This window comes from Hemibagrus wyckioides, linkage group LG09, assembly GCF_019097595.1.
Source record: "Hemibagrus wyckioides isolate EC202008001 linkage group LG09, SWU_Hwy_1.0, whole genome shotgun sequence".
In the NCBI taxonomy this organism is placed as follows: domain Eukaryota; kingdom Metazoa; phylum Chordata; class Actinopteri; order Siluriformes; family Bagridae; genus Hemibagrus; species Hemibagrus wyckioides.
Genome location: NC_080718.1, coordinates 5077038 through 5104668, shown reverse-complemented (window position 1 = coordinate 5104668; position 27631 = coordinate 5077038). Strand labels below are relative to the sequence as shown.

The 27631-nt window shown below is 39.6% G+C and overlaps 1 protein-coding gene across 10 annotated transcripts in view; it reads right to left on the bottom strand.

The window, feature by feature from the left end:
* Positions 1-27631, bottom strand: part of nrxn3a (neurexin 3a) — a 316041-nt gene that overhangs the window by 236901 nt on the left and 51509 nt on the right. For 9 of the 10 annotated variants that reach the window (XM_058398174.1, XM_058398175.1, XM_058398176.1 and 6 more), the window contains 4 exons: positions 16684-16985; positions 14260-14421; positions 6283-6721; positions 4183-4566 (listed from right to left, as the gene is read on the bottom strand). In XM_058398174.1, coding sequence (XP_058254157.1) covers positions 4183-4566; positions 6283-6721; positions 14260-14421; positions 16684-16985 — 1287 coding nt within the window. Of the gene's footprint in view, positions 1-4182; positions 4567-6282; positions 6722-14259; positions 14422-15533; positions 15579-16683; positions 16986-27631 lie in introns of all 10 variants that reach the window. The other variant, XM_058398173.1, reaches the window with a different exon arrangement.

The window sequence follows — 27631 nt, the reverse complement described above, 5'->3', positions numbered from 1 at the left end:
ATTAAAGCTGAGTAATGTTCAGGATCTGAGTAATGTTCAGGAGCTGAGTAATGTTCAGATTAGAGCTGAGTAATGTTCAGGATCTGAGTAATGTTCAGGATCTGAGTAATGTTCAGGATCTGAGTAATGTTCAGATTAGAGCTGAGTAATATTCAGGAGCTGAGTAATGTTCAGATTAAAGCTGAGTAATGTTCAGATTAAAGCTGAGTAATGTTCAGGATCTGAGTAATGTTCAGATTAAAGCTGAGTAATGTTCAGGAGCTGAGTAATGTTCAGATTAAAGCTGAGTAATGTTCAGGAGCTGAGCAATGTTCAGGATCTGAGTAATGTTCAGGATCTGAGTAATGTTCAGGAGCTGAGTAATGTTCAGGATCTGAGTAATGTTCAGGAGCTGAGTAATGTTCAGATTAAAGCTGAGTAATGTTCAGGAGCTGAGTAATGTTCAGATTAAAGCTGAGTAATGTTCAGGAGCTGAGTAATGTTCAGGATCTGAGTAATGTTCAGATTAAAGCTGAGTAATGTTCAGGAGCTGAGTAATGTTCAGATTAAAGCTGAGTAATGTTCAGGAGCTGAGTAATGTTCAGGAGCTGAGTAATGTTCAGATTAAAGCTGAGTAATGTTCAGATTAAAGCTGAGTAATGTTCAGGAGCTGAGTAATGTTCAGGATCTGAGTAATGTTCAGATTAAAGCTGAGTAATGTTCAGGAGCTGAGTAATGTTCAGGAGCTGAGTAATGTTCAGATTAAAGCTGAGTAATGTTCAGGAGCTGAGTAATGTTCAGGATCTGAGTAATGTTCAGATTAAAGCTGAGTAATGTTCAGGAGCTGAGTAATGTTCAGATTAAAGCTGAGTAATGTTCAGGATCTGAGTAATGTTCAGGAGCTGAGTAATGTTCAGATTAGAGCTGAGTAATGTTCAGGATCTGAGTAATGTTCAGGATCTGAGTAATGTTCAGATTAGAGCTGAGTAATGTTCAGATTAGAGCTGAGTAATGTTCAGGATCTGAGTAATGTTCAGGATCTGAGTAATGTTCAGATTAGAGCTGAGTAATATTCAGGAGCTGAGTAATGTTCAGATTAAAGCTGAGTAATGTTCAGATTAAAGCGGAGTAATGTTCAGATTAAAGCTGAGTAATGTTCAGGAGCTGAGTAATGTTCAGATTAAAGCTGAGTAATGTTCAGGAGCTGAGTAATGTTCAGAATCTGAGTAATGTTCAGGATCTGAGTAATGTTCAGGAGCTGAGTAATGTTCAGGATCTGAGTAATGTTCAGGAGCTGAGTAATGTTCAGATTAAAGCTGAGTAATGTTCAGGAGCTGAGTAATGTTCAGATTAAAGCTGAGTAATGTTCAGGAGCTGAGTAATGTTCAGGAGCTGAGTAATGTTCAGATTAAAGCTGAGTAATGTTCAGATTAAAGCTGAGTAATGTTCAGGAGCTGAGTAATGTTCAGGATCTGAGTAATGTTCAGATTAAAGCTGAGTAATGTTCAGGAGCTGAGTAATGTTCAGATTAAAGCTGAGTAATGTTCAGGAGCTGAGTAATGTTCAGATTAAAGCTGAGTAATGTTCAGGAGCTGAGTAATGTTCAGGAGCTGAGTAATGTTCAGATTAAAGCTGAGTAATGTTCAGGAGCTGAGTAATGTTCAGGATCTGAGTAATGTTCAGATTAAAGCTGAGTAATGTTCAGGATCTGAGTAATGTTCAGGAGCTGAGTAATGTTCAGGATCTGAGTAATGTTCAGGAGCTGAGTAATGTTCAGGATCTGAGTAATGTTCAGGAGCTGAGTAATGTTCAGGATCTGAGTAATGTTCACGATCTGAGTAATGTTCAGGATCTGAGTAATGTTCAGGATCTGAGTAATGTTCAGATTAGAGCTGAGTAATGTTCAGGATCTGAGTAATGTTCAGGATCTGAGTAATGTTCAGATTAGAGCTGAGTAATATTCAGGAGCTGAGTAATGTTCAGATTAAAGCTGAGTAATGTTCAGATTAAAGCTGAGTAATGTTCACGATCTGAGTAATGTTCAGGATCTGAGTAATGTTCAGATTAAAGCTGAGTAATGTTCAGGAGCTGAGTAATGTTCAGATTAAAGCTGAGTAATGTTCAGATTAAAGCTGAGTAATGTTCAGGAGCTGAGTAATGTTCAGGATCTGAGTAATGTTCAGGAGCTGAGTAATGTTCAGGATCTGAGTAATGTTCAGGAGCTGAGTAATGTTCAGGATCTGAGTAATGTTCAGGAGCTGAGTAATGTTCAGGATCTGAGTAATGTTCAGGAGCTGAGTAATGTTCAGGAGCTGAGTAATGTTCAGGAGCTGAGTAATGTTCAGATTAAAGCTGAGTAATGTTCAGATTAAAGCTGAGTAATGTTCAGATTAAAGCTGAGTAATGTTCAGGAGCTGAGTAATGTTCAGGATCTGAGTAATGTTCAGGAGCTGAGTAATGTTCAGGATCTGAGTAATGTTCAGATTAAAGCTGAGTAATGTTCAGGATCTGAGTAATGTTCAGGATCTGAGTAATGTTCAGGATCTGAGTAATGTTCAGGAGCTGAGTAATGTTCAGGATCTGAGTAATGTTCAGATTAAAGCTGAGTAATGTTCAGATTAAAGCTGAGTAATGTTCAGGATCTGAGTAATGTTCAGGATCTGAGTAATGTTCAGGAGCTGAGTAATGTTCAGATTAAAGCTGAGTAATGTTCAGGATCTGAGTAATGTTCAGGATCTGAGTAATGTTCAGGATCTGAGTAATGTTCAGGAGCTGAGTAATGTTCAGATTAAAGCTGAGTAATGTTCAGATTAGAGCTGAGTAATGTTCAGGAGCTGAGTAATGTTCAGATTAGAGCTGAGTAATGTTCAGGAGCTGAGTAATGTTCAGGATCTGAGTAATGTTCAGATTAGAGCTGAGTAATGTTCAGGAGCTGAGTAATGTTCAGGATCTGAGTAATGAGTCAAAAACTATAAGGGAAAATAATGTTTGAATTATTTAGTGCTTTTTTTTAACTTTTTTTTTTTTTTTTAACTTTTTTTAATCCAGAACCTTCTGGTGGAGTCGTCACTGCAGCTCCAGCTCAGGTTTGCTGCTGTACTCAGCTCTAAACAGGATGATGATAATGAGCTTATTTATTAGTACGATTAAGTCACTAATCCTCTGCTTACAAATGGCACCTGGTGGGAATTTAAAGGTTAAACGCTGAACAAACAGACACAAGGCCGTGTGTAAATAATACACAATTACTGTAAAAGAAACATTCGCTGAAATGAAATTAAGCCATTGTTGGAAATCTAGCCGAGCTTCAGAGCTGAACCTTATAGTCATGTATCTGAAGAGAACAGATATAATACCATATGGACATGAAAGTGGTATTGTGTTTATAGTATGTCTGGTGACTCAGTAGTTCAGTAGTTTCATCTTAATTCAAATCAAAATCAGAGAGAAAGATCTCACATGTTCACGTAGCTACATATCAGGAAAGCTTCTCCTTCACATTCCTTAAAGGAGTTGAGATTCAAGGCTCTTTTCAGGTTTAAGGTGGAACTAATTTCCCACTACTGAACTACTGAAATCTGTTATATGCAGCACCCTGGAGTAGAGAAGGTTAATGGCCTGCTGTGGGGCCCAAAAGCAGAGCTTGGCAGTTCTGGGGCTTAAACCCTGATCCTCCAATCAACAACCCATAACCTTAACCACTTGAGCCAGCCAAAAATTTAACTTTAAGCCACACTGCTGGGCCCCTGAGCAAGGCCCTTAACTCTTACTGCTCCAGGGGTGCTGTATCATGGCTGACCCTGTGCTCTGACACCAACTTCCAAAGCTGGAATATATGAAGAAAGAATTTCTGTGTTTTAATGTATAGGTGACAAAAAATAAAAAAAAATGATGCTTCTACTCGAGATAAATCCCGCAGCCTCAGGGCCTCAGTGACATGACCTATACACAGTTAAGCTAAATGAGGAACTTTCCATGTGTAAAACTAAGAACTTCTGTGATGTTCAGAATCCATACTGTAATTGGTTGTAAATATGAGAGTGGTGAATGCAAATGATATGCAAATTGCCTGAAAATGGAAAAAAACAGCACAAAGAGTTGCTGGAAAAGACTGAGTGTGTTTGGCCGTCGTTATATTTGGCTGTTGAAACAAAATTTTGGCGAATATGCTTCAAATAGACATGAACATGGATGTTGACTCACCCCTCTCGCAGGTACGGGACCAGTATCCTGTGCCAGTGCAGTCGCAGATGAAGCGGTTCCAGCCCTCCTTACACACTCCCTTGTTCTTACAGGGGTAGCTCTCGCACTGCTTCCCCGGCACCTTGTTGCAGGACGGTTTGATTCCCGCTCCGTTCTGCTCCTCGGCGATCTGCCTGATGTCTTTACTGCGTCCGTCGATGAACAGGTCCCGGATGCAGCCCACATAGCCGTAGTTGAGCATGGCGGTCCAGAGCTCAGTGGGCAGGATGAGACCTGCTCGGTTCTCAGGAAGTCCACCAAGGTACATATCACCCTCCAGGTCCAGGATCTCGCTCTCTCCGCTGGCCGTGAATGGGGTACGGCGGCTGTTTACGGATATGGTACCTACAGGGAGAAAGAGTCGCTTTATAAATGATTTATGAATGTGTTATAAAGTCTTTATGTAGATACGGTTTCAGATAAACGTGAAATATAGCAAGACGAAACCAAAAACCGGACCAAATAACACAAAAGAAGTATAAAACTCAGTTTGATATTTGGTGTCAGGTTTTCATCTTCTCATGCTTTTTTAATTACTATCCTAATTCAATTTTAACAATCAAATTCTGTAAGATTTTGAAAGGAAGATATTTTTGTTGGAGAAAGATCCAGTAAACAAAATGCAATATGTAAGGAACTTTTAAAAAATTCTTTTATAAATTGTTATAAATTATTTTATAATTTATTTATTTGTTTGTTTGTTTGTTGTTTGTTTACTAAATAATAGATTTATTTTAATATATTTAAATATTTAATTATTTATTGTTGTATAATTTAAACAGTTTATATCAGAGTGTTTTTTTTTTCATTCTCAAAATCAAATTATTTGCACTGAAATAATGGAAACCTGTGGAGTCCAGATAAAAAAAAGGATATAAACGTTAAAGCAAAGGAATTGTCTTTCTATTTTGTGGACTGGGTTTAATATGCATGCCAAAATAAAAGCCCTTAGACAAAATTAAGAGATAGAGAATAGCCTTCATTCCGCATGATTTTGGGAAAAAGATGCTTTTTAATGTGAAAGGCCGATGACTAGATTCATACTAAACAGAAAAAGTTAGAAGCCTTCAAATTTAAAACAAAAAAACGAAACATGCTAAATATATACGGTTTTATCGTTTGTTGATTTGTCAAGAGTATGTTTAAATGTAAATCACAATAATATGTCTTGAAATATATCCAAATATCTCCACAGCACAAATCTACAGTCTGGGATAAAAAGAAATCAGCCGCAGCCTTGCGTCTCACTTCTCATTGTGTTTTTAGAGTTTTATTAATGACTGTTGGTGGCGCTCTCACTCTCAGGATCGTGAAAAAGTGAGAGAATCTGACGCAGGCGCCAGGAACGAACCCCATCGCATTGACGGCTGTTTATCTTTAAAGGACAGAGAGTGTTTAGAAGCTTTTATAGCAGAGAACAGCAGTAGTAGATGGTCTCTGGTGTATTGGAGTCGTGTCCTGTGTTTATGACCTTGCTGTGAGTGTGTGAATTGTGTAAAGCTGACTTTTATAAACACTCACACACACACACACACGTAGTAAAGTGTAAACCAAACAGCAGAAGTGGAAAGGAAAGGATCGATAAAGCTAATCTCTGCAGAAGTGACATCGGCCCGCTCCCGTGAACGCCATTGTCTAATCGGCTGCATTATTAATATCCCTGGAGACCTTTCACACAAGCGTGTGGTATGAACTGATACGGAGTCGTTACCGGTCGATTCGGCTGTCCGCGGGGATTCACAAGCGAAAGCGAAAGAGAGCATCAAAAACAGAATGATGCGAGCTAAATATTTCATGACTGTGAATTCTACAGTCCGAGTTTGTATGGGTTTTGTTAAAACTATTAAAATGCAAATAACTAACTAGCACTGGTCTTTGTTTATTTATTTATTTTATTTTATTTTATTTATTTAGCATATCTCCTGCTAAGTGCTGATAACGCACAGTAGTTGTTTTTGTGGTTACAAATTTTCTCATGGAAAAGGAGTTTTAATTAAATGACAAACAAAATGCTTGGCTGGAAGAAAAAGAAGCAACACACACATACACACACACACTGACCTGATCTTCCATCTCTCTGGATGTCCACATGGTACCACGTCCCATCGTTCACTTTATTCTGCGTAGCTTTGACCTTGATGGTCCCCGAGCCCATGTCCAGCAGCAGGTACAGACTCCCGTCCAGCAGCTCCACCGCAAAAAAGTCTACCTTGGTGTTCTTCTGGCTCCCTGTCGCCTTCCTGTCCTGCGGCTTGCCATGCGTGAACAGGATCAAGCCATTGGGCTCCGAGGTGCGGAAGTCGAATGAGATGGAGCCCATGCGCTTGGTGTTCCATTTGGGAAGGCTGATGTAGGCTTCGGGTGTCTCGAACGAGATGGGGTCCAGTGTGGCCACATTCTCACACTTAAACACAACATCTCCCTGGATCTTCATCTTCGGGTCCACGATGCGCGCCAGCCGAGAAAGCTCCAAGCGGATGTCGTTGTTCTTGTACACGACCTGCATCAAGAGAGACGAATAATTAGCTGGATAGATTGGTGCGTGTAATAATATTCACTCACTCACTCACTCAATTAATAATAATAATAATAATAATAATAATAATAATAATAAAAATAATACTAATATAAAATAAAATAATACTACTAATAATAACAGAAAATCATTTAATATTTTTCATTTGAAATAGAAAAATTCTCTGTATTTTTATGTGGATTTATAATCATTACTGTTTAGGAAACACAAGTGATAATATTTTATCATTTAATATTAATGCTTTAATTTATATTTATTGTTTTTTTTTATTTAATTAAATACATAAAATCCTAATCTGGCTCTTTTTTTGGTTGTTTTTGAGTCTCATTTTTGTTGTTTTTTGTCTAAGGTTTAGTATCCATCTAATCTGATTTTATTTCAAACTCAAAATATTTTTTTTTCTTTTAAACCAGAAAATAAAAATCCAATTGAATCAAAGCATATTTGAGATGCTTTGAAAAGGGGCGGAGCTTCCTGGAAGGGGTCGGGTCAGTTCATATCAGAGAGCTCAAAACTGTCAATCGTTCTAGAGCTACATGTTGATTGGGCTGCACCAAGGTCTTCCGGGTTTAAACGTGCATATTTCATACGTGAAGTGAAGTAGAAATAAATGCAACAGTTAAATATATATGCTGAAGTTCTGAAGAGTCCGAAGTTTTCCCGTGCAAAGTGCTGAATAGCAGGATTTAGCAAGACCGGAGCTAATACCAATAGGTCGGGTCATTCCTTCACAATGAACGGCTCTCAGTGGTAAGCGACTACAGCTGAGGTGTGTGTATCTGCGCCTGCTCTTCCTGATAGCTATGCTAATACGCGGAATAAAGAGAGGCGGAAAAAAAGCTGCGATGGCACTCTCACTATCACAAAGAGCGCAGAGGCACCAGACTTTCCCCTCAACTCGTTTAAAAATATCACGTTGTCGGGTTGTTTTTGTCAGTTAAAACGAAAAACACCAATCTATAGCGAACACACACACACACACACCCACACACACACACACACCAGAAACACCTTGGAACTGTCGAGGTGCAAAATCACCAGCTTTCCTCTCCGAATGTAGATCTTTTCTGGGCCGCAGGGCTGCCTGGATTTACTCTCAGATTAGTCGCAGTCATCAGCCACATTTCCCAGCCTTGAGATTATAGATAATCCCGGCTGTAAATCAGGCCATTGCTCTCCCGCGGCCTGCAGGAAAGAGCCAGCTGAAGGATTGTCTGCTGTCCCCGTGGAGGACGAGTCTCTCTTCCAGCAGCCTTTATCAGCGGGATCATAAATACCATCATCCCTGCAGTGATCCATTCCTCAAGCACAGTCGTGCATAGGTCAAACACCATGCATCTCACACACACACACACACACACACGCTGCACTTCCTCACGGTGGGAAACAGATTGCCGCCATCTTTATTCTGGTGTCAAACACAACACAAACACTTTCCCATGGTCCATTATGGAGGTTTGGTATTGATCTCTTCAAACCTCACACAAAGGCTAAATGTTTATGTAAGTTGTATATATTAACAATACATCATGACAGGGTGCCATTATTATTGGAAAATAAACAATGATGCTGATTTATACCGAGTTTTACACCACCCTGAGGTTTATCCTTTTCCTATAACACTATAAGAGTTTTATTGCTTTTATAAATAAAAAAATAATGATACCTCGTACTTTTTTATCCCTTTATATTGACTTGGATCTAGTTCTCAGACATGCTACAAACCGTTGTTCCCTTACCGGCCTTTTATTTTATAAGAAAAAATAAGTGGCTTGTTATTTTTATTTTGAGAAAATGAAAACTCGTCTATCGTGAAAACTTTTGCATTACGTATCAGAAAACATAAAGAAAGTTACAGCTTTATCTCAGACCTCTCCAGAAACATTAAATAAACTCATCTTACAGAAAGTGTGCTTGAATGAGAGTTATTATAAACGTAAAATATGTAGCTGTACACCTCAGGGAGCTGCTGGTACAGAAAATGAATCGACGCCAATCAGAAATAAGAAATGCGTTTAAAAAAATGATTTTATAAGCATAAAGTTTATCTCAGCTCCAGACTGGTTGTGATCTTCATTTGAACTGAAAGCCAGAGGCAGAAAAAAAGAAAAAAAATAATAAAAAGCTCAGTTAAAAGTAATTGTAACGCTCTTGTTTACGTTCTCGGATGTCTTCCTGATTTATTTCCCATCCCGCTTTAGTATCATGTTTCACCCCAGCGATCTCCATTCATCACGAGAGACAGCTGATCCTCCTCGCTTTAAACCGTCCTAAAGCGCTGTCACGTTGATGAACTCAAACGCCACCTGAAATGTCAGCTGGTTAATTCCAGCTGGGGCGCTGCCCGCGAACTGTCCATTCTCCTCTCGGAACCGATCTGCTCTGGACTTCAGAAATCACATTTCATGTGTCGAAAGCGTTTAAACTGTTTGTCAAAACCCGTCCTCTCAAGAGCACCAAATTGAATTAATTGACTTTGAGAGGGGTGATTAATCGTCGCAGAAAGGTTACCGGCATCATTCGGGGTTGAAAAACATCAGCGGCGAGAACAAATATTCGTCCCTTTGGGTGTGAATACTGGTGAGTCGAGGTGGCCTTGAAAAACAGCAGCGGCGCCATCATGACATTTGAATGGAAAAGCGACGCTTTATCTATCAGCACCTGGTGTAAGGTGTGTCTGCCGGGACATGAGGTAATAGAACGGGGAGTAATTGAGCCTTCTACTATAGAGGAACAGGAGCAGGCTCAGCGCGAGCATGTGCTTATTTCACGTCTGTAGATGAATCGGATTGAGCGTACGTGAAGGCCGACTGAGCGCAAAGGCCGAATAAAACTTGTTTGAATATGTGGAGTCGAATTTCATCAAGCTGTTATCTCACCTCGCAGGCTCGCTTGGAAATAAACTGGAAAGGGGGGATGGAGGCGCAGCACAGCAAGAGTTTCTCCTGGAAATCTTATACACGCTAAGGCTCAGCTGTACAGGAGCAGAGGGTTATCCCAGCAGCCAATTATCATACAATCACACAGACTGCTAGTGTAATCATAAAGTTTATCCTGTACTCCTCACAGCACTCTTAAATCACACTGAGGTGTGTGTGTGTGTGTGTGTGTGTGTGAGATATCAGAGGAGAACATATGGTTATCAGATACGTTAAAGTGCTTGGTCAGCTTATCCTTCAAACTATGGACATGTTCTCTATATAAGAGTGTACTGAATTAACCGAATGAATTTTATTAAATATACAAATCAAAATAAGTTAAAAGCAGGATAAAATAGGCTGCACCCTACACACATACTACTGCCAGGAACTTCCTCCTCTGGTTCTTCTTAAGGTTTCTTCCTCATGATATCTCAGGGAGTTTTTCCTCACCAGTATGATTTCTGTTCTGCTTTGTGAGAACATTCAGTTTAAATCAAGGCACCACGGAAAGGCCATGACGGTATGGAGGAGTGAGCGGCCGTAGGTTGCTGTTTTGATTGGAGGTCAGGTTTTGGAGTGTGCAGCGTGGAGCGTGGGCGCTGGTAGAATGACCATGCATGGGTCTGTGCGTGCCTGTGGCCCCCTCTCCGTCTGCGGTGGGCCTGCAGTGACATGCCAATTCATCATCCACAGCTGTCTGCCCGTACTATAAATCTCTGCCTACAGCGCCTGCCCACCGCTCTGCTAGAATTAATGGCTCGCAGGTCAAGTTGGAGAAAAGTTGGAAATTGGTATAGATTATTCACCAGTCAAGGATGCCAGGTGGCACTCGCTCGGTGTTTTTGCATCAAATCTCTGGGCTGAAAGAAGACAAGCTCGCGTTCATTTAAACTGTGAAGACGTTTCTGAGTTGACGTTAATTCGTTTTTGAGATTTTGGATATCAGATCAGAATTCGTTTGGTCTTACTTGTTATGGTTATTCTGATCTATTATAAAACTAATCCATAAAAAAATAAAAGACCCCACAAGATTCTGAGATCATCAGTTTTTTGTGGTCAAGTTGCTGAGCTAATATATAAACAAAGCAGATGTCTAAAATGCATCCCAATGTGTGAAATATCAGATTTCCAAAAAGGTTTCCTCAGCATTCTCAAGTGTTGTCCCCCCTCCCAAAAATCTCCCAGTGGATTGGTGATTAGTGGCACTAAATTGCCCTTGGTGTACCACACAACGTACTGGAATTCCAAAGAGCATGTTTTCCTGCCTCACATGGAGCATGTTTTCCAGTGTTCCTGAGAAAGGCTGCGGATCCACCGGGATAAAGAAGATGAACAATGAATGATTAAATTAATATCAGCCTGTCTGGTATTTAATACTCTACCTCGTTAATCATTTAAGAGCAAGATGCAGTTTGTCAGCGAAGAGATCGCTTGAAAGTCTTTGATGTCGGAAATAATTATTAAGGGTTAAACGGCACCCCAGGTTCTCTGCCAGGATCTACCCATGCCACAGCTTTAACTAGCATATCTATTTCATTACAAGCCTTAACCATCAGTGTGACAGCGGTGGCAAAATGGTACAGCTGTTTCTGGAGTTGGCTACATTCCTCAGTCACTCCTGCTCTGAACCTGTGCCAGATATCCCTCTCCTAACACCACTTATCCAAACCGAACAGCTGGAGGGGGTGTGTGTGTTGGGGGGGGCACAGAGGTTTGACCCATCTGTCCAAATTTCGACTGCAATGACCCACTTCACAGCTGGAGAACAGGATGGGTTTCAGGATGGCGAAGCATGTTTTCAGAGAGGAACATGGTGATGTATGACAGCCACCATGCCAGAGAAAATGTGTGATGTGGAGTCCAGCTCAGGTGCTACTGAAGACTCTTGGTTCTCATTGGTCATTAGTGTCTGTCTCTCTCTCTCTCTCTCTCTCTCTCTCTCTCTCACACACACACACACACACACTTACCCAGGGCTTGTATTAAAACCAGGAAATAGAAAACATTTCCATTTGGCAGACACCCTTATCCAGAGCAACTCACAATTTATCTCATTTTATACAACTGAGCAACTGAGGGTTAAGGGCCCAGTTTCTCAGGGGCCCAGCAGTGGCAGCTTCTTGGACCTTGGATTCAAATTCACAACCTTCTGATCAATAGTCCAACCTCCCATGTCCACATATCCTTTGTGATTTTTATTCCTGTAGGTTGATATATTAGCTGCAGTTTGCATCCCATACCACAAGGTGGAGTGCTGCTCAAATAACAAACATTCTCTCTATAGTTTCTACCAGATGCCCTGGGATCATTCAAATAACCATGAAGAATAAATTTATTTGGAAAAAATAAATCAATATATCCACCTGTATACAAATGAAGTATTATATTGCTGTGGCATCCAGCAGGTGCTAGAGGCGAGCTGAAAGTTTACTCCGAGAGGAAAGTGAGGGTCTTGCTGAGGGTTTAGTCTAGAACTGCTTATTTTAACACCAGAGGGAAGTTCATGTTGAAAACTATCAGAAAATGGTGACAATTTGGGTCTAAAGTTCACTGCCATTACACTGCTTAGTGTTAGCTTAAAACATGCAGAATATTCTGGAAATCTACACTAACTCTAGTGAAATCTGCCAGTAAAGATGATCACCAAGAATGCTTCCCATAATGATGTGCTGATGTTATCTTTTGTCAATTAGTATTTCATTTGTCATTTTTTTTTGTCATTTTCTTCTGACCTTCTGCTAACCCCTTTCTCTGTTCGCCAAAGGTGGCCCCACTGCCAGCAAGTTCCTGGTCAAGCAAGCCTTTTGACAACAGCTTGGTCATGATCCATAAAATGGATAATGAAAATCCTGTATTCAGAACATCTTTAACCCTGTAGAAAGTATGTGAATTGCCAGTACTTGACTCAACACCAAGCCTTTGGCACGCTTTCCTGTTCAAGATCATTTCTGCAAATACCGGTGAAAGAGTCTAGTGGGGCAAAAATTGCAGGTAAAGATCTCAGCAGCTAAACCTTTCCACTTCTGGAGCTCCAGGAACACTAGTAATACAGCTGGTACCTGTGTTGCTCAAGCACCTGTTACATCACAGCACTTATGAAACTGATTACAGTAATCACAGAAATGGGAGCCACTTTTGCCAGAATCTGGGTGAGAGAAGGTCCTGGTAATGAGCCTTTATTGAAACGTTAATGTGTAAGAATTTGGCCAGCATGCTGGGAACTGTGGTTAGCATCCAAATCGAACGTGATGATAGATGGACTACTTTCAATTTTTTACAGACATCATAAAGGCAACAGACAGTGTAATATGATATCCAGCCGAGGTTTACTGAAAATTCCCAAATTAATCTCTCTATAGATTAACTACCCACTCTCAGCTAAATTAAGGAACGATCCGTTTAGTGATTTCGGCTTCTGGGCGTGAAGGAGATAAAGTTCACAATAAAGAATAACTGTCCAAACTAGGGGAAAGGGGGACATTAGGATCAGCGTTTATTACGTCAATAGAGTAAAAAAATCTGTTACGTAAAGCTCATCTTATAAGATTAGTAGAGTTTTTCTACTTGAAGATTTCTTCCCTCTAGATTACAGCCCCTCACACCGACCCACTCGTGTTCCATCGCAAGCTTTACGAGTACCACAATGCAGAATCTCATTTCACCCAATCATCCGAGCTTCTTCTCCGAGCTGGCGCAACCTTAATCAAATGATTTACAGCAATTGAAAAGCCAAATTAAATACGGCTGAAACAATTTCACGTCTTGGGAAAATGTAGAAGTCCAGTGAATTTCATTACAGGGTGCTCCATGGAAACTGATGTCCACTCTGTTCTTCTCAGAAGATAAGCTTTATTAAATCTATTACACTGCTCCAACTTTCCATTCCAACTCGTTCCATTTTTTTTTTTTTTTGCTCTGACAAACAGAGCTGGAGGGTATTGAGAGATGGGAGAACCTCGCTGTGGCTAATGCACTGACCGACCATCCACAAAGCTTTGTATTTGGCACTGGTTTTGGCACGTTCTTCTCGATTCTGGCACCACCACTTGTGATCACCTGAACCTCTTTTGTAGTTAATGGTATCATTAGGTCTCATTAGTCTGTGATAGATTTATGGATTCTTAGAAAAAAAGTTCTCTAAAAGGGTTTTTTTGGGGAAAATCTGTCATTCTAATCTCTTCTGAATGCTAAGGGGTCTGTCTAGAACCCTACATGGTTGAAACCTGTTAGAAACCCTTTTCCACACAGAAAGAGGATGCATAGAGGATGGACCCAAGGAACCCTTGATGAACCCTTGTTTGAAGAACACTGTTTGAAGGTTACAGAATGATCTAATGATCCTATTAATGTTCGTGGTAGAATCCTTTCCTCTAAGAATGCCTGACTTTGAGCAGGTTCATGTTTCCCTTCAATGGTTCTCGTCATGTTTCCTAGTCCTAGTCCCTTTTCAACCATCTCCCGTTGACTTTGTATTGCTCGTTCCTTGGGAAACAAACTCAGAGTAACCTCTGGTTTCTGAACCCTGGTGTATTAACCATTAAGAAATTCATTGAACATCTCACCGCTTATGACTCCACCTACCTCTTTGAGGCAGCCCATGAAGTTGTTGCTGACGGGTGACCCGGGCAAGTCGGCGGTGCTCGGGCTTCCTCCGACATAGAAGAAATCATCAGAGCCCAGCATGGTGTAGTCCTCCTGTGTGTAGCCCGTGGTGGTGAGGATGCCGTCCACGGAGATGGTGACCTGTCAGGGTGAACATGACAGAAAGGAAGGAGAGACATCCACTGATGACCCTCTGAATCGGTGACTTTCTGAACGCCATTGGTAGGAGTAGGAGCAGTTGTCTGGTGTAACACTAGGAATAAATTAGCAGCACTGGGCTCTTATCAGTCCCTTCTATTCTTGGAGGTAAAGAAAATATTTCTGCGGCATATTTTCTTTATCTTTGATGGTGTAAGAAATGAGTTCCCTACTTCGGGGATCTTGGTTAGGTCTTGGAGGTTAGTACAATGTGACAAACCATGGAGTTTTGTCTTTTTTTTTTTTACTTTGTTTGATTGGTTAGTTCAGACATTAATAAGCATGCGTCCAAAATGTGCTGCATGGTTTTACTACTACTACTGATGAGCAAAGCCAGAGTTATGCTATCTGTGGATTTTGATGACATTTAATTCATGTATGAGGGACAGGGATGCTAATGTGCTACTTCAGCCTAAGGCAGCATGCAAAGCCAAGCCGTAAACACACGTGCACGTGAACAGGAAAGACATAGATGTGAAAAAGCAATGAGGAAGATGAGGAGGTAACGGTATGCACGGAACACCATGAGGGATGGGAGATGGCTGGTGAAGTTGTTAGTGGTGAAGATCACAAAAAAAGCTGCATTGAAAGTGGAGATGATTTGGCGCGCCATGCAATTCCGTACTGGAAACAACTGTCAGAGCTCCCCTGCCCACTGGCTGTTTTTATTTTGTTCTTTATTTGTTTCTTGGTGGAAAGCTTCTGCCAGTTTCGTCAACAGTATCCGCCAAACAGAAAGGCTTTTTTATTAAAACCACTACAGCCTACAAAAATCACATATCAAGGTCTTTTGAAGAGAGGAGGAGGAAGTTCAGAGAGAGAGAGAAAGAGAGAGAGAGACAGAGAGAGGAAGCCAGAAAAAAAGGAAATAAAAGCCATGATGAGGAAGAAAACAGGACAAGGAGAAAGTGAAGAACACCTAGAATGCCAACCCCATTTCCTTTTTTTGGTCGATAGTCGATTATGACGTTTAGAAAGAAACTCAAAGAAAAAGGAAGAGGGCCAGGAGAGCACACGGCAAACCAAAAGAAAAGGACAATAGGAATGATATCTACCAGACAATGTAGTTTGTTTACCATAGCGTGTCCAATGCCTGAATGCTTTGTGAAAAGGGGGGAAGAAAGGAAATTAAACAGTGAACAAAAAGAGCTGTCAAGAAAATGATGTAAAAATCAAAAACAAAAACCAATGATGAATAATTAGGGAACTTCATTAGTCGATCAGGTAACCGGTTAGTAAAACAGACTCATTCCATGAGTGGTTAGTTTCCATTGAGCAGCTAAATATGAAAGAGTGAAATTGGGAGAAAGAGAGGAAGAAGAAGAAGAAGAAGAAGAAGAAGAAGAAGAAGAAAGACCAGATTCAGAGCTATCACTGTCATGTATCTCCTACTCCTTAAATAGCACCCGTGTGTTGAATGTGTAAAACAGATCATACTTACTTTAAAAAGAGCTCATCAATACCCAAATGTATTCACCATCATCATCATCATCATCATCATCATCATCATCTTAACTGCAGTGTATTATTTTAAAAATCAAACATGTCAGATTTCTCGAACATTTCTGCAAATATCACACTGGAGACGTGATAACCAGCTTCCCTAGAGATGATTCTCAACATTTTTATTCCCAGCTTAGATATGTAAAAAAAAATGTATATCATTATGTAAAGTGTGAATAAAATAAAATAAAATAAAATAAAATAAAATAAAATAAAATAAAATAAAATAAAATAAAATAAAATAAAATAGGGGAGCTTGATGGATGGAGCTCAGTGGGCGCCATCACCTCTACATCTGGCCATGCTGAAAATATCCGGCGCTGAGCAGCAAAACCACCCCTAAACATTTACATATTTTAAAATGCAGTCGGTGCACTGAGCAATTTAACCGACTAAAAATTGGCTGTGGGTAAATGGCACGGTTGAGCTTGGCTGAAGCGTCTCCCTCCCTGCCTGATAAGAAGCACTATTCACCCGAGTGAGGAGAATATCTACAGAATGAGAGAGGGAGAGGTAGAAAAAGAGCGAGGCAACCTCCTGAAGCCATCACACCACTGATGGCCTATGACGGCGGTTAATGCTCAAAGAGGCTAAGAGTAAAAGATCTAGAAAATCATAAAAAAAGGCAAATAAACAGGAGAAGCATTCTATCTTAAAGTAACAGTAAATAAACCACTGGAAGCTTCGTGTGTTTAACGTTACCTGTCTGAGATTGCGTGTAACTTTGACATCGTGCCAGGCATTATCGTTGAATTTGCCATTGACCGGCTCTACGATGGCCTCAAAGGCTCCAGAACCTAAATTGATGACCAGGGAGACCGCGCCGTCCTTCAGCGCCAGGTTGACGTAGTCGGCCGACTTGCCCGTGTGCAGAATAAGACCGTTGCGCTGCCAGGTCTTGAAAGATAGAGTGATCTCGTCACTGCTGCTCTGGATGGGGTTCTGCGAGAGGTCGTAGCAGAAGTATTCCGAGCCGCGAAAGGTGGCCACGTTCTCCTCGCGGGCTGGAAGAGAGAACGGAAAAGTATTAGCACCTTAGCTTTACTTAAACGTCTCTGAGAAAACTCACAAATCTGAACAGAATTCTTTGGTCAAGTTGAGATCATTGCTGCTCATCAAATGGAATTCGGTAGCCGATTTTGACCGAAGATAGCGGACAACTAAATTCGGTTATTATGCGTATCAGGAACCCACCAATATGGATAATGGATAATGCAAAGCTGATGGGAGAGACACAAAATAAGATGCAAAACATAAATAAATCATGCTAACAGACAGAAAAAATGAGTTTTATCTTCTGCTCCTCATCCTGTGATACAACTTGAACAAAACATAATAAAACCCCCGGTTATACAATACAGCCAAAACTTTATCTAGATCATCTCATACATCAAAACAACTAATAATCATCTTAAATCACCTTTAAAATCTTACGGCGCATTAATGCGAAAATCTGGCAACAAAAAGTGGAAAACCTGTTTCACGTCACAGATTGGGTTTAACGCTAAAAAATGTAGAGGAAATGTGTTAACCAATATAAAAAAAAAGTTGAATTTATTTGTGTAACACTAAAAAAATCACTTCTCTCACTAACCGTGTTACAAAGCGCAAGGGAAATGGGATAAAATACACCACCTGCAGAATTTATGAGAGCACTTGTGAAATGAAAGCGCATGAATAAACATGTTCACAGCGATCTAATTTGTCTGCAGCTGCATCATCTGTTTAAAAAAAATGTAAAAAATTACATTTTATTCATGCTGGAAAAAAAGCCATTGCATCGATCCTGTTTCTTAACACCCACAGTCCGTTTTTTAGTATAATAAACCAGATTGATTTTTCCAGACCATGATCACCTGACCCATGGTGATGGACATGTTCACATATTCACGTCCAGCATCATAATTCTGACCAATCGGCATCCATGCTGGTTTAAAGGGCGTGTCTGAGAACGCATTCGTCTAGTCTTCTGGCTCGGAGGCTGATTGCCGACTTTTGAGCATTGGAGCAATTGGAGTTGCTCATCATGGTCAGCACTGGTGTCCAGCTGTGATGACCGCTGCATGGAAGTGTGAATGGTTCAGCCAGCCGTACAACAGCTCAGGGTTCTACAGGATTCCAGCGCTTTGCTATCGCTCATACTTTGTCTTAAAGCTAAGCAAAGCAACATAATTCTCCAGCATTTCTTTTACTGAATTGAAGCAACTTCTGGAGTCAACTTGCTTAAATGGATTTTCTTACTGCTGATTGGACAAGACATCTGTCACTCAGGATATACTGGAAGTAGGAAATTGTGTATCTAACTTTATTTCTTGTGTGGAGTTCTGCCTTCACTTTAAACCATTTTTTCGAGAAAATGAATTCATTCAGCGCTACTGTGAGGAAGGACGTTCACATGAGGTGACTGATAGCATAGGTAGTGATTGATAGGAATCATGGCGTAAAGATTAGTTTGCGATCTCTAAAAACACACCAGGAATGTTTGTAAGAGCAAACTATTCCAGATTAAAGGATGTAAGGAGCGCTATAAGAGCAGAGCTGTGTTCATACACACACCAATCCACTTTCTATTGCCGCAGCTACTGCTGGACTTCCTGTAGATCCTGAGTGACAGATGTCTCATCCAATCAGAGGGAAGAATTCCATTTGCAAACTACCTTTTCTTACCCTTTCTGAATCGTCCTCATGTTTTTGGATTTATTTTATTTTCAGATTTGTTTTTCTTTTCGGATTGTTTTTGTTTTTGGATTTGTTATTGTGTTTTCAGATTTCTGGCAGGAGCATGCATTGCAGTGACCCGGGTTCGATTCCCGGGAAGGGTGCTAACCCAGCCACTGGAGAGTTAATGCTCAGTGCGGGTCCCAAGCCTGGGTTATGTCAGGAAGGGCATCCGGCATAAAAAAACCTGTGCCAAATCAAAACATGTGGACCAAATGATCCGCTGTGGTGACTCCAAATAGGGAGCAGCCGAAAGAACAACAAAGTGTTTTCAGATTTGTTATTTTGTTTTTTGCACTTCTTCACCACCGTACTGAATACACCTAACTTGGGATATTATTTTTGTCACAGTTGGCGTCTCTCAGTGCAGCTCCTGTGGCATATACACAATTAACAAAGGCAGTAATTCCAACCTTTCTCTCTATTCAGAAAAATAAGTTTTTCACTATAAAAGTTAAAATTTTGACATGTAAAGTCTTTTGGCTTTATTCACGTGTCACATGGGCCGTCTTCCACTGATCCACGTGCAAATCCCACTCCTCTGCCCGAGTCCATTAATTTTGGGCTAGCCTACACCACAACACTGAGCCAGTAGAGATTATGGGATTAGGCCAAACTGAGTCACACAGCTTCCAAAAAAAAAAAAACCAGAATCTTCAGCATTAAGAGCTCAGAACACGTTTCTCTTATAATTTAGCACATATTAGGTAACTTTGTGATTACAAAAAGCTCTGCAGTCTTCCTAAAATGGGCCCTGAGTCATAAGGATTTGAATCATAAATACTGCAGTGTGTCCTGTGATGGAAATAATTCTTATTAAACCGTATTTTATTGGACGTTTGTGTCCGGTTCAGTAGTAACGATTCATCAATGCGTGTATCTGGATATCTGAACAAAGCTTACACCGCAGCCACAAAACCTGAGCTCGGGGAGTTTCTGAGCGAAGCGGGACGTCGACTGAGACTCGCTGACCTCTTAATACAGATCAAATGTCACCGGGACTCTCTGGATGGAGCAGTGATCAATTATTAATTAAAGCGAGTGTTGTTTTTACTAAAGACACCAGCACACTTTACCACCAGCTGCTTCCCTCTGCCATTAATCCAGTGCCACTTGATACTTAATGAGTGACGGGCCACGCCGAAGGGTCTGTTGTGATATTACAGATCACGGAACAAGAAACAACATGGCAGTGTGTGTGTGTGTGTGTGTATGTTGGTGTGTGTATGTGTGTGTGTGTGTGTAGCGATGTAGGCTGAACAAATCTGCCCAGTCCAATACAAACAACACTTTTAGAATCAGAATATTATGACAGTAATTTCCACATGTATTCTGATATTTATTAAGCATCCTAATAAAAGTATAGAATAAAACACAACGTGACGTTTTATATAATAATAAAAAAAATTTAAAAAATTATTTTCTTTTAACAGAACATCCTTAAGCATTTTATTCCTCTTACCTCACAACAAATTGCCAAAATTTGCTATTTTTTCTTATTATTTTCTAATTTATTACAGGCTCAGACTTTTGCTGGCCCCCAATTTTTAATATTATGGGATATTTTGTGCATTAAATCAATTTCTTCTTTATGTTTTTGTACATGTGTAACGACATTCAGTAGAAAAATATAATAAAATAAAATACAGAAATAGAAAGAATAGATAATAATAATAATAATATATAATATATATATATATATATATATATATATATATATATATATATATATATATATATATATATATATATATAATAAAATTATATTAAAAGTATATTTTATTAATTCTAAAGAATATTTATAATAAATATAGGTATTAATATTTATAAAAATAAATTATACTATTAAAGAACAGTTCTATAATTTATGGATTTTATGACGGATGTGGAAAATATTAAGTCAAGTAATATTTTATGTATTTTTTTAGAAGACCAACACAGCAGTTCTCAACATATTTCTCAACTCAATTTTGCTGAAACCCAGACACACCAGTGTGTGTGTGTGTGTGTGTGTGTGTGTGTGTGTGTGTGTGTAAGAAAGAGAGAGACATTCACCACTAGTGGAATGTAGTATATAATAATAGAGACGAGTTCAGCATGCCATATGAGTGAAATGACATTCTCTGAAAGCACAAAATGAAAGCAGTGTGAGAAGTGAACACGGACTCGCAGTTTTCCCTGAGGCTCGCTTTCAGCTCAAAACAAACCTATCTCTAGAGATTTTTTTAATGAAAACCCGCACCAGGAGTGGACAAAGGGCTTTTAATCTGCACCATAATGGTAAAATGGATAGAGAGGAGCGTCACGTGGCGGAAGGGCAGACGTCCTGAATTATGAAATCTTAATGAAAGCGTCGTTATTCGTCTGAATGGACACCGGGGACGGAGATTGTTATCGAAGCGTAATGGTAATGGTGTTCTAGCGTGTTTTTCTTGCTAACACACACACACAGGAACATGTGGAAGATGCCAGAGGCAGTGGAGCACAGGAGAAGTAGTGCAGTTATGGCTGCCATAAATCCAGGCGGCTTTAGGAGGGAGGCCATTATACAGGACGAGAGCCCTCGAAGCGAAGGCAACATTTTGATCAATTGCACTTTCAGCCCTCGCAGGACAAAATGGACAGTTGCCAGAAAGTGCTCTCTGGACAGATTTATGACTCCCACTTGAATCTTTGATGGGGGCGCGCTACAAACGCTTGTCATCATCAAAGGCGTGATGTCAAACAGGGAGCAAGCGGCAGCGCTAATACAGACGGCATGGGAGACAAATAATCAGCTCATAAATAATCAAAGTGATGAGGTAAGGAAGCGCCGAGTGCCTCGGCTAAGAATAGGTCGTGTCTTTTTTTGTTTTTTTGTTTCCCCCCCGTCTGACTGATTCAGCAGTGCCACCGGTCTGACTATCTCCATTCATCACGCTGGGATGAGTCTGGTGTGTTCTCTTTGTAAAAATTCACACTAACTGGTGTACATTCACACAAAACAACGTGCATTTAAAGCCTGAAAATAACGTTTGGAAATAAAAGGAGGAAGTGTGTGTGTGTGTGTGTGTGTATGCAAGCTGATGCTGCTTTACTCCAGGATTTATTACACACCAAGCTGAAGAGGTGCTCTCTCACCGTCTGTTTTAATATAAAACATAAAAGCTTTATTAAAGAATGTGCAATAGCGAGCTAGCTTAGCTCTACGCTGCTGTTTAAGCCTTCACCTGTGAGGTCTAGGTACGAGGCACCATGGAGGTCATGTGACCTGTAATCAGGAAATGAAGTCTTTATAATCAGATACAATTGGATGTGGGGGTTGTTATTTTTTTTTTTTTTTAATTTTTACAAAAGTGTGTATTTTACACACACACACACACACAGCAGACAGTTCCCCATTGCTGTGATCCTCTAGTCAGTGTAGCCTAAGCATCCGTCATACAGCAGTGACAGATGGGATCAATAGTGACAGAGAGAGAGATAAAGAGAAAGAGAGAGATAGAGAGAGAGAGAGAGAGAGAGACACAAAGAAAGAGAGAGAGAGAGAGAGAGAGAGAGAAAGAGACAGAGAGAGAGAGAGACTGAGAGAGAGAGACAGAGGGAGGAAGGAAAGAAGGAAGGAAGGAAGGAAGGAAGGAAGGAAAGAAAGAAAGAAAGAAAGAAAGAAAGAAAGAGAAAGAAAGAAAGAAAGAAAGAAAGAAAGAAAGAAAGAAAGAAAGAAAGAAAGAAAGAAAGAAAGAAAGAAAGAAAGAAAGAAAGAAATGAAGGAAGGAAGGAAGGACATCTCTTAACATCAAATATTAAGGTTTGGTTACTTTGGCGCTGGAGGTCAAGACGACAAATGTATGTTTATTATATACTTTTGTATATAATATATGTTTTATGTATGTAGATTTATTTATTTATTTATTTATGTCCTAATTTCCTAAAACGGATTTGGATTTTGGACGGAGGTGCACTGACCGATTGTCTGAAACATGTTGAACCATTTTATGTGTCTGTGTGTGTGTGTGTGTGTGTTATCTATCCAGACAGTGTCAGTGCGTGAGTGTGTCTCAGAAACCATTTTCTGGAGCAGAGGCCCGCCGCCTGCCGCAATCCTCGTTCAGCTCCACTGGTTTGCTCCACCCTTCTGCAGTGCTTATAGTCGCTACTATTAGCTTTTCTGGCTCGCTCTGGGTGTGTGTGTGTGTGTGTGTGTGTGTGTATGTTTAGATAAATGATTATTAAATCATTTAATCACTCAGTGAGTAACACAGTCAAGTGCAGTTTTATGTTATAAAGATTTCGGTAATAACTCTAATATTCCCTGGATGCTGGATTTATTCCATGGAATATCGTGTGTGTGTGTGTGTGTGTGTGTGTGTGTGTGACAAAGAGATGTATCGAGTTTGGACAAGAGTGGGTGTGAGAGCAGCAGGGAGACTTGGATTTGGACCAGGTATGAGAAGACACAGACCATCTGCTGGACGCCTTTGATAAACATAGCAACCGTGCACACACCCTATGCTAACACACACACACACACATCCACACACACACGCACACACACACACACACACACAATTTTCCGTAGAATAAATCCTGGTCCGAGTCATGCTAGCTTCAAAGTCTATCCCAGGAATACTGAGTGTGAAGCAACATTCTGGATTGGATGCCACTTCATCACACAAACACACACACACACACACAATATTCCATGGAATAAATCCTTTATCCTGCTCCGAGTCATGCCAGCTATGGGGTCTATCCCGGGAATACTGAGTGTGAAGCAACATTCTGGATTGGATGCCACACAAACACACACACATGCACACACACACACACACACACATGATATTCCATTAAGTAAATCCAATCTATCCTGGGAATATTGAGTGTGAAGGATTGGATGCCACACACACACACCACACACACACACACACACACACAAAATATTGTCCATAACGTGTGTAAATGTCTCTTTGTAGCTTTGCTGCTATTAATGAAATGAAGCTTTCTTTTCATCTTAGGGGTGCACAAACGTTTGCACTCCACTGTGCACAGTGTTATATATCACGTTATGTTAGATAATTCTGTGGTTAATATTTTATTATAATTATAATTGTTGCAGTTTAATCATCAGATAATTCCTACTTCTGACTGCAGCAGTGTTTACTCAGAAATATTAAATGTCAAGATGAGGAAAGAAAAAAAAACAGGAGATAAAATAGAGAACAGTCTCTAAAGGCCACATGGAGTTCGGACGGAGAGCAGGAGAGACTCTTCTGACTCGGTTTTCTGAGACGTGACTCGGCCTCGGCTCTTCTGACCGAGCTCCTAAAAGATAATAAAAAATCTTTTTACTGAGGGACGAGAACATCATGAGGACCCCAATGAAGAAAGAAAGAAAGAAAGAAAGAACTGAAGGAAGGAAGGAAGGAAGGAAGGAAGGAAGGAAGAAAGAAAGAAAGAAAGAAAGAAAGAAAGAAAGAAAGAAAGACATAACCTCATTGATGTTTCTTAGAGAGACAGAGAGAGAGAGATAGTGAAAGCGAGTGAAAGGGAGAAAGACGAGTCTTTGGACCGAGGAGGAAACCAGAGAACCTGGAGAAAACCTCCTAAAACACACACACACACACTCATACACACACACACACACACACACACACACTCACACACACACACACACACACACAGGGTGGAAGCAGCAGTCGATCCAGCGAGCCGTGTAATAAACTATATCATCATTTAAAAAAAAAGAAATAAGAGAAAGTCAAAGCGAGGAAAAACAAAAAAGAAGTAAAGAATGTGTGGATGGGGAAATCAAGAAAATAAAGAGATGGAGTGAATTCTGCAGATCTCTCAGCTCAGATCCACAGGGATTGAGATCAAGTGCACTGAGGAGGCTCCTGATCACTGTACCACACCTCTACAGGTGACAGAACCAGGATGAGGAGGAGGAAGGAGGAAGGAGGAGGGAGGAAGGAGGAACCATGGCATTTTAAACTGGGAAAGGTTTGATTCAGCGTTGATGTTATCAGCTCCAGCCGATCTCGGAGCACCAGAGCAGACCAGGAACTACATCAAAGCTGATAGAGGTGTAGATGAAGCTTTTCTCCTTTTCCTCCACAATCTATTAAACATCGCCTTCATGATCAGCAGAAGCCTCCTAAAATCAGCTGTGTGTTTCTCTGTGCCATTAGCTGGAGTTCATTAATTATTTCCTGTTTTCAATTACAGGTAGGACTGCAGTGAGGAGCTCTGGGACACCAGACACACACACATACACACATACATACACACACACATACACACACGCACACACACACACGCACACACACACACACACGCACACACACATGCACAATAGGAGTGGAATTTAAAATATTGTTTTGTTTTTTTAAAATAAATCCAGTGAAGTGAAGTTGATGTCTCAAGACGGCTAAAATGCAGAATCGGTCAATAATAAAGCAAAAGAATTATTTTTTTTTTATAAATATATAATTCTATATGTTAAAATATCTATATTGTGCACAGTACTTTAAAAACATTGTGAATAATTATCACTTGTTCTAAAGCATTTTATTTCATTCTCTTTATTTTACTCTATATTATCAGAAATGGAGGTTCAAACATTAGCTATCAATTAGCTTTAGATATTTTATATATAATATAATAAATGTAAAAAACATAATAATAAGAAGAAAATCCTCCAAGCAAAAAAGCAGTGCATAAATTTGTTTTTTACCTGAAAATATTATTGAATATATAAATTTATAAATGAAAAAATAAATATGAAAAATAATGGGATATAAAATTACAAAAAAAGAAATATAAAATGTAAAAAAAAGATATAAGAAAGAAAGAAAGAAAGAAAGAAAGAAAGAAAGAAAGAAAATTAAAAAAAATGAATTAAAAAAGATAAATAAAATTTTTATTTTATATTTTTCATAAATATTTTTCATTTTTAATACTTTGTTATTTAAAATAATTTAAATAAATGATACAAAAGATTTTCTGGCCAGTTAGATTATTGTAGGTACATATGGCCTTAAATTATTAGTCATATAACTAATCATACATATATATGAAAAAATATATATAAATAAATTAAAAAATAAAATGAAAAATAAGGAAATAATGAAAGAAAGAAGGTGGATCATGATACCAAAAATTACCTTTTGATCATTTACACATAGAATTTATTTATTTATTTATTTATTTATTTATTTATTTATTTATTTATTTATTTATTTATTATCTATAAAGAATTGTGGCTTTACTTATAAGGCTAATCATTATGTAGGGCAGATTTTGGACGGATTATTAGCTCAAAGATGACATTTTTTCATTTCTTTCACTGCAATCGTCACATTTCTCACTTCATCCCACTTTCACTCTGTTATTTTCCTCCAAGCTGACCACGCAATTTAACTCTCCGTACCGCAATTCTCACAGAAAAGATAAGCACCTTAATGCTAGAAGGAAAAACAAACAAACAAACAAACAATGCGGTCCGCCCAGGACAAAAAGAATGGTTCTGATGATCATACGCAAAGATAAACTACGCTGAGAGAAAATGAGAGAATGTGTTTCACAATCAGGGTGGATGAGGGAAAGAAAATGGAGAGTGAGGGGAAGGATGAGAGGAGGAGGAGGAGAGCAGCGTTCCTCCGTGCAGCACGGCCCTGATAGCCATCAGCAATTTCTGCACACACTCCACTCCTCATTTGTTAGCGTCCGTGAACGCCGCCGCCATGTGTCGAGGAATTTAACATCGCTGCACAGAAAGAGCTTGGCTCGATGGAACAGGGCGGGGAAACCGAAGGCGGCGGCCATTTTGATTTCTGCCAAGAACATTGATGCGTCTGGAGTTTATTGGGGTTTATGGAGTGCTTTTTAATTCCGGATCCTGATTGGTCAGATGATGAAGAATAATTAAATAAATAAATAATTAAATAAATAAAAAAAACAATTAAAACAGCAGCTCTGACTGTAGCACCAGGTATAAACTTCCAACTGTAACTTTAAGTTTAATAAAAATAAATAAATAAAAAATAAAAATAAATAAAATAAAAATACTTTTTAAACTTAAAACAAGTTTATACATTTTATAAAACATCATAGCAAAATAATCTCAGCTCACTGAAACAGGAAGTGGAAAAGCATTTGATTTCTGAAAAAAAAAAAAAACCTTGCACATCTTCATTGCATAATTTTTCTCATACCCGAGGTTCTGGATTCTGATTGTAACAATAAACGGATAAAAAATAAATATTTGATTTTGTCTAACAACGGTGATTCGTTTGATTCGGACTCATTTAATTACATTTCGATGATCTGAAATCCAAAGGAATCACTCGAATCACTTAAATCCTGCATCCAAAGCAGCTCTGAGCTCAGTAACGTTTTTTCCCTCTTCCCTCTCGCAGGATGTAACATTTGAAACAAGAACAACGCAAATGAACGAAGCTCGCAAAATAAATATTGAACCTGGGCTCTGGCACTAAACGCCTGTCTTATCTGGTTGAAGTAGAAAATGACGCGACGGGCCCCGCTGCCCTCGCCTGGCACGTCTCCATGGCAACACGGCGCCGCAGAAAAATGGCACCCAGACATAGATGCCCCTTCATTAGATATCAACGCAGCGGCTGACAGCAGAGATAATGGCCAATAACACGGTCTTATGTTGGGAGTAAATGAAAGTCTCCAGGGATTCGGAGACATGCTTCGGGAAGCAGCAAAGCCCCCCTGGCCAGAGCATGAGCACACACACACACACATACACACACACACACACATACACACACACACACACATACACACACACACACACACACAATAAATATATACCTATATTCTGTGTGCATGAAAACAACCACCATTCATTATCATATAGATAAAGTGACTTGTTTTTAGATTCTGGTTTAAATTTGCTCCTGACCTTCAACCAATCAGATCAGATATG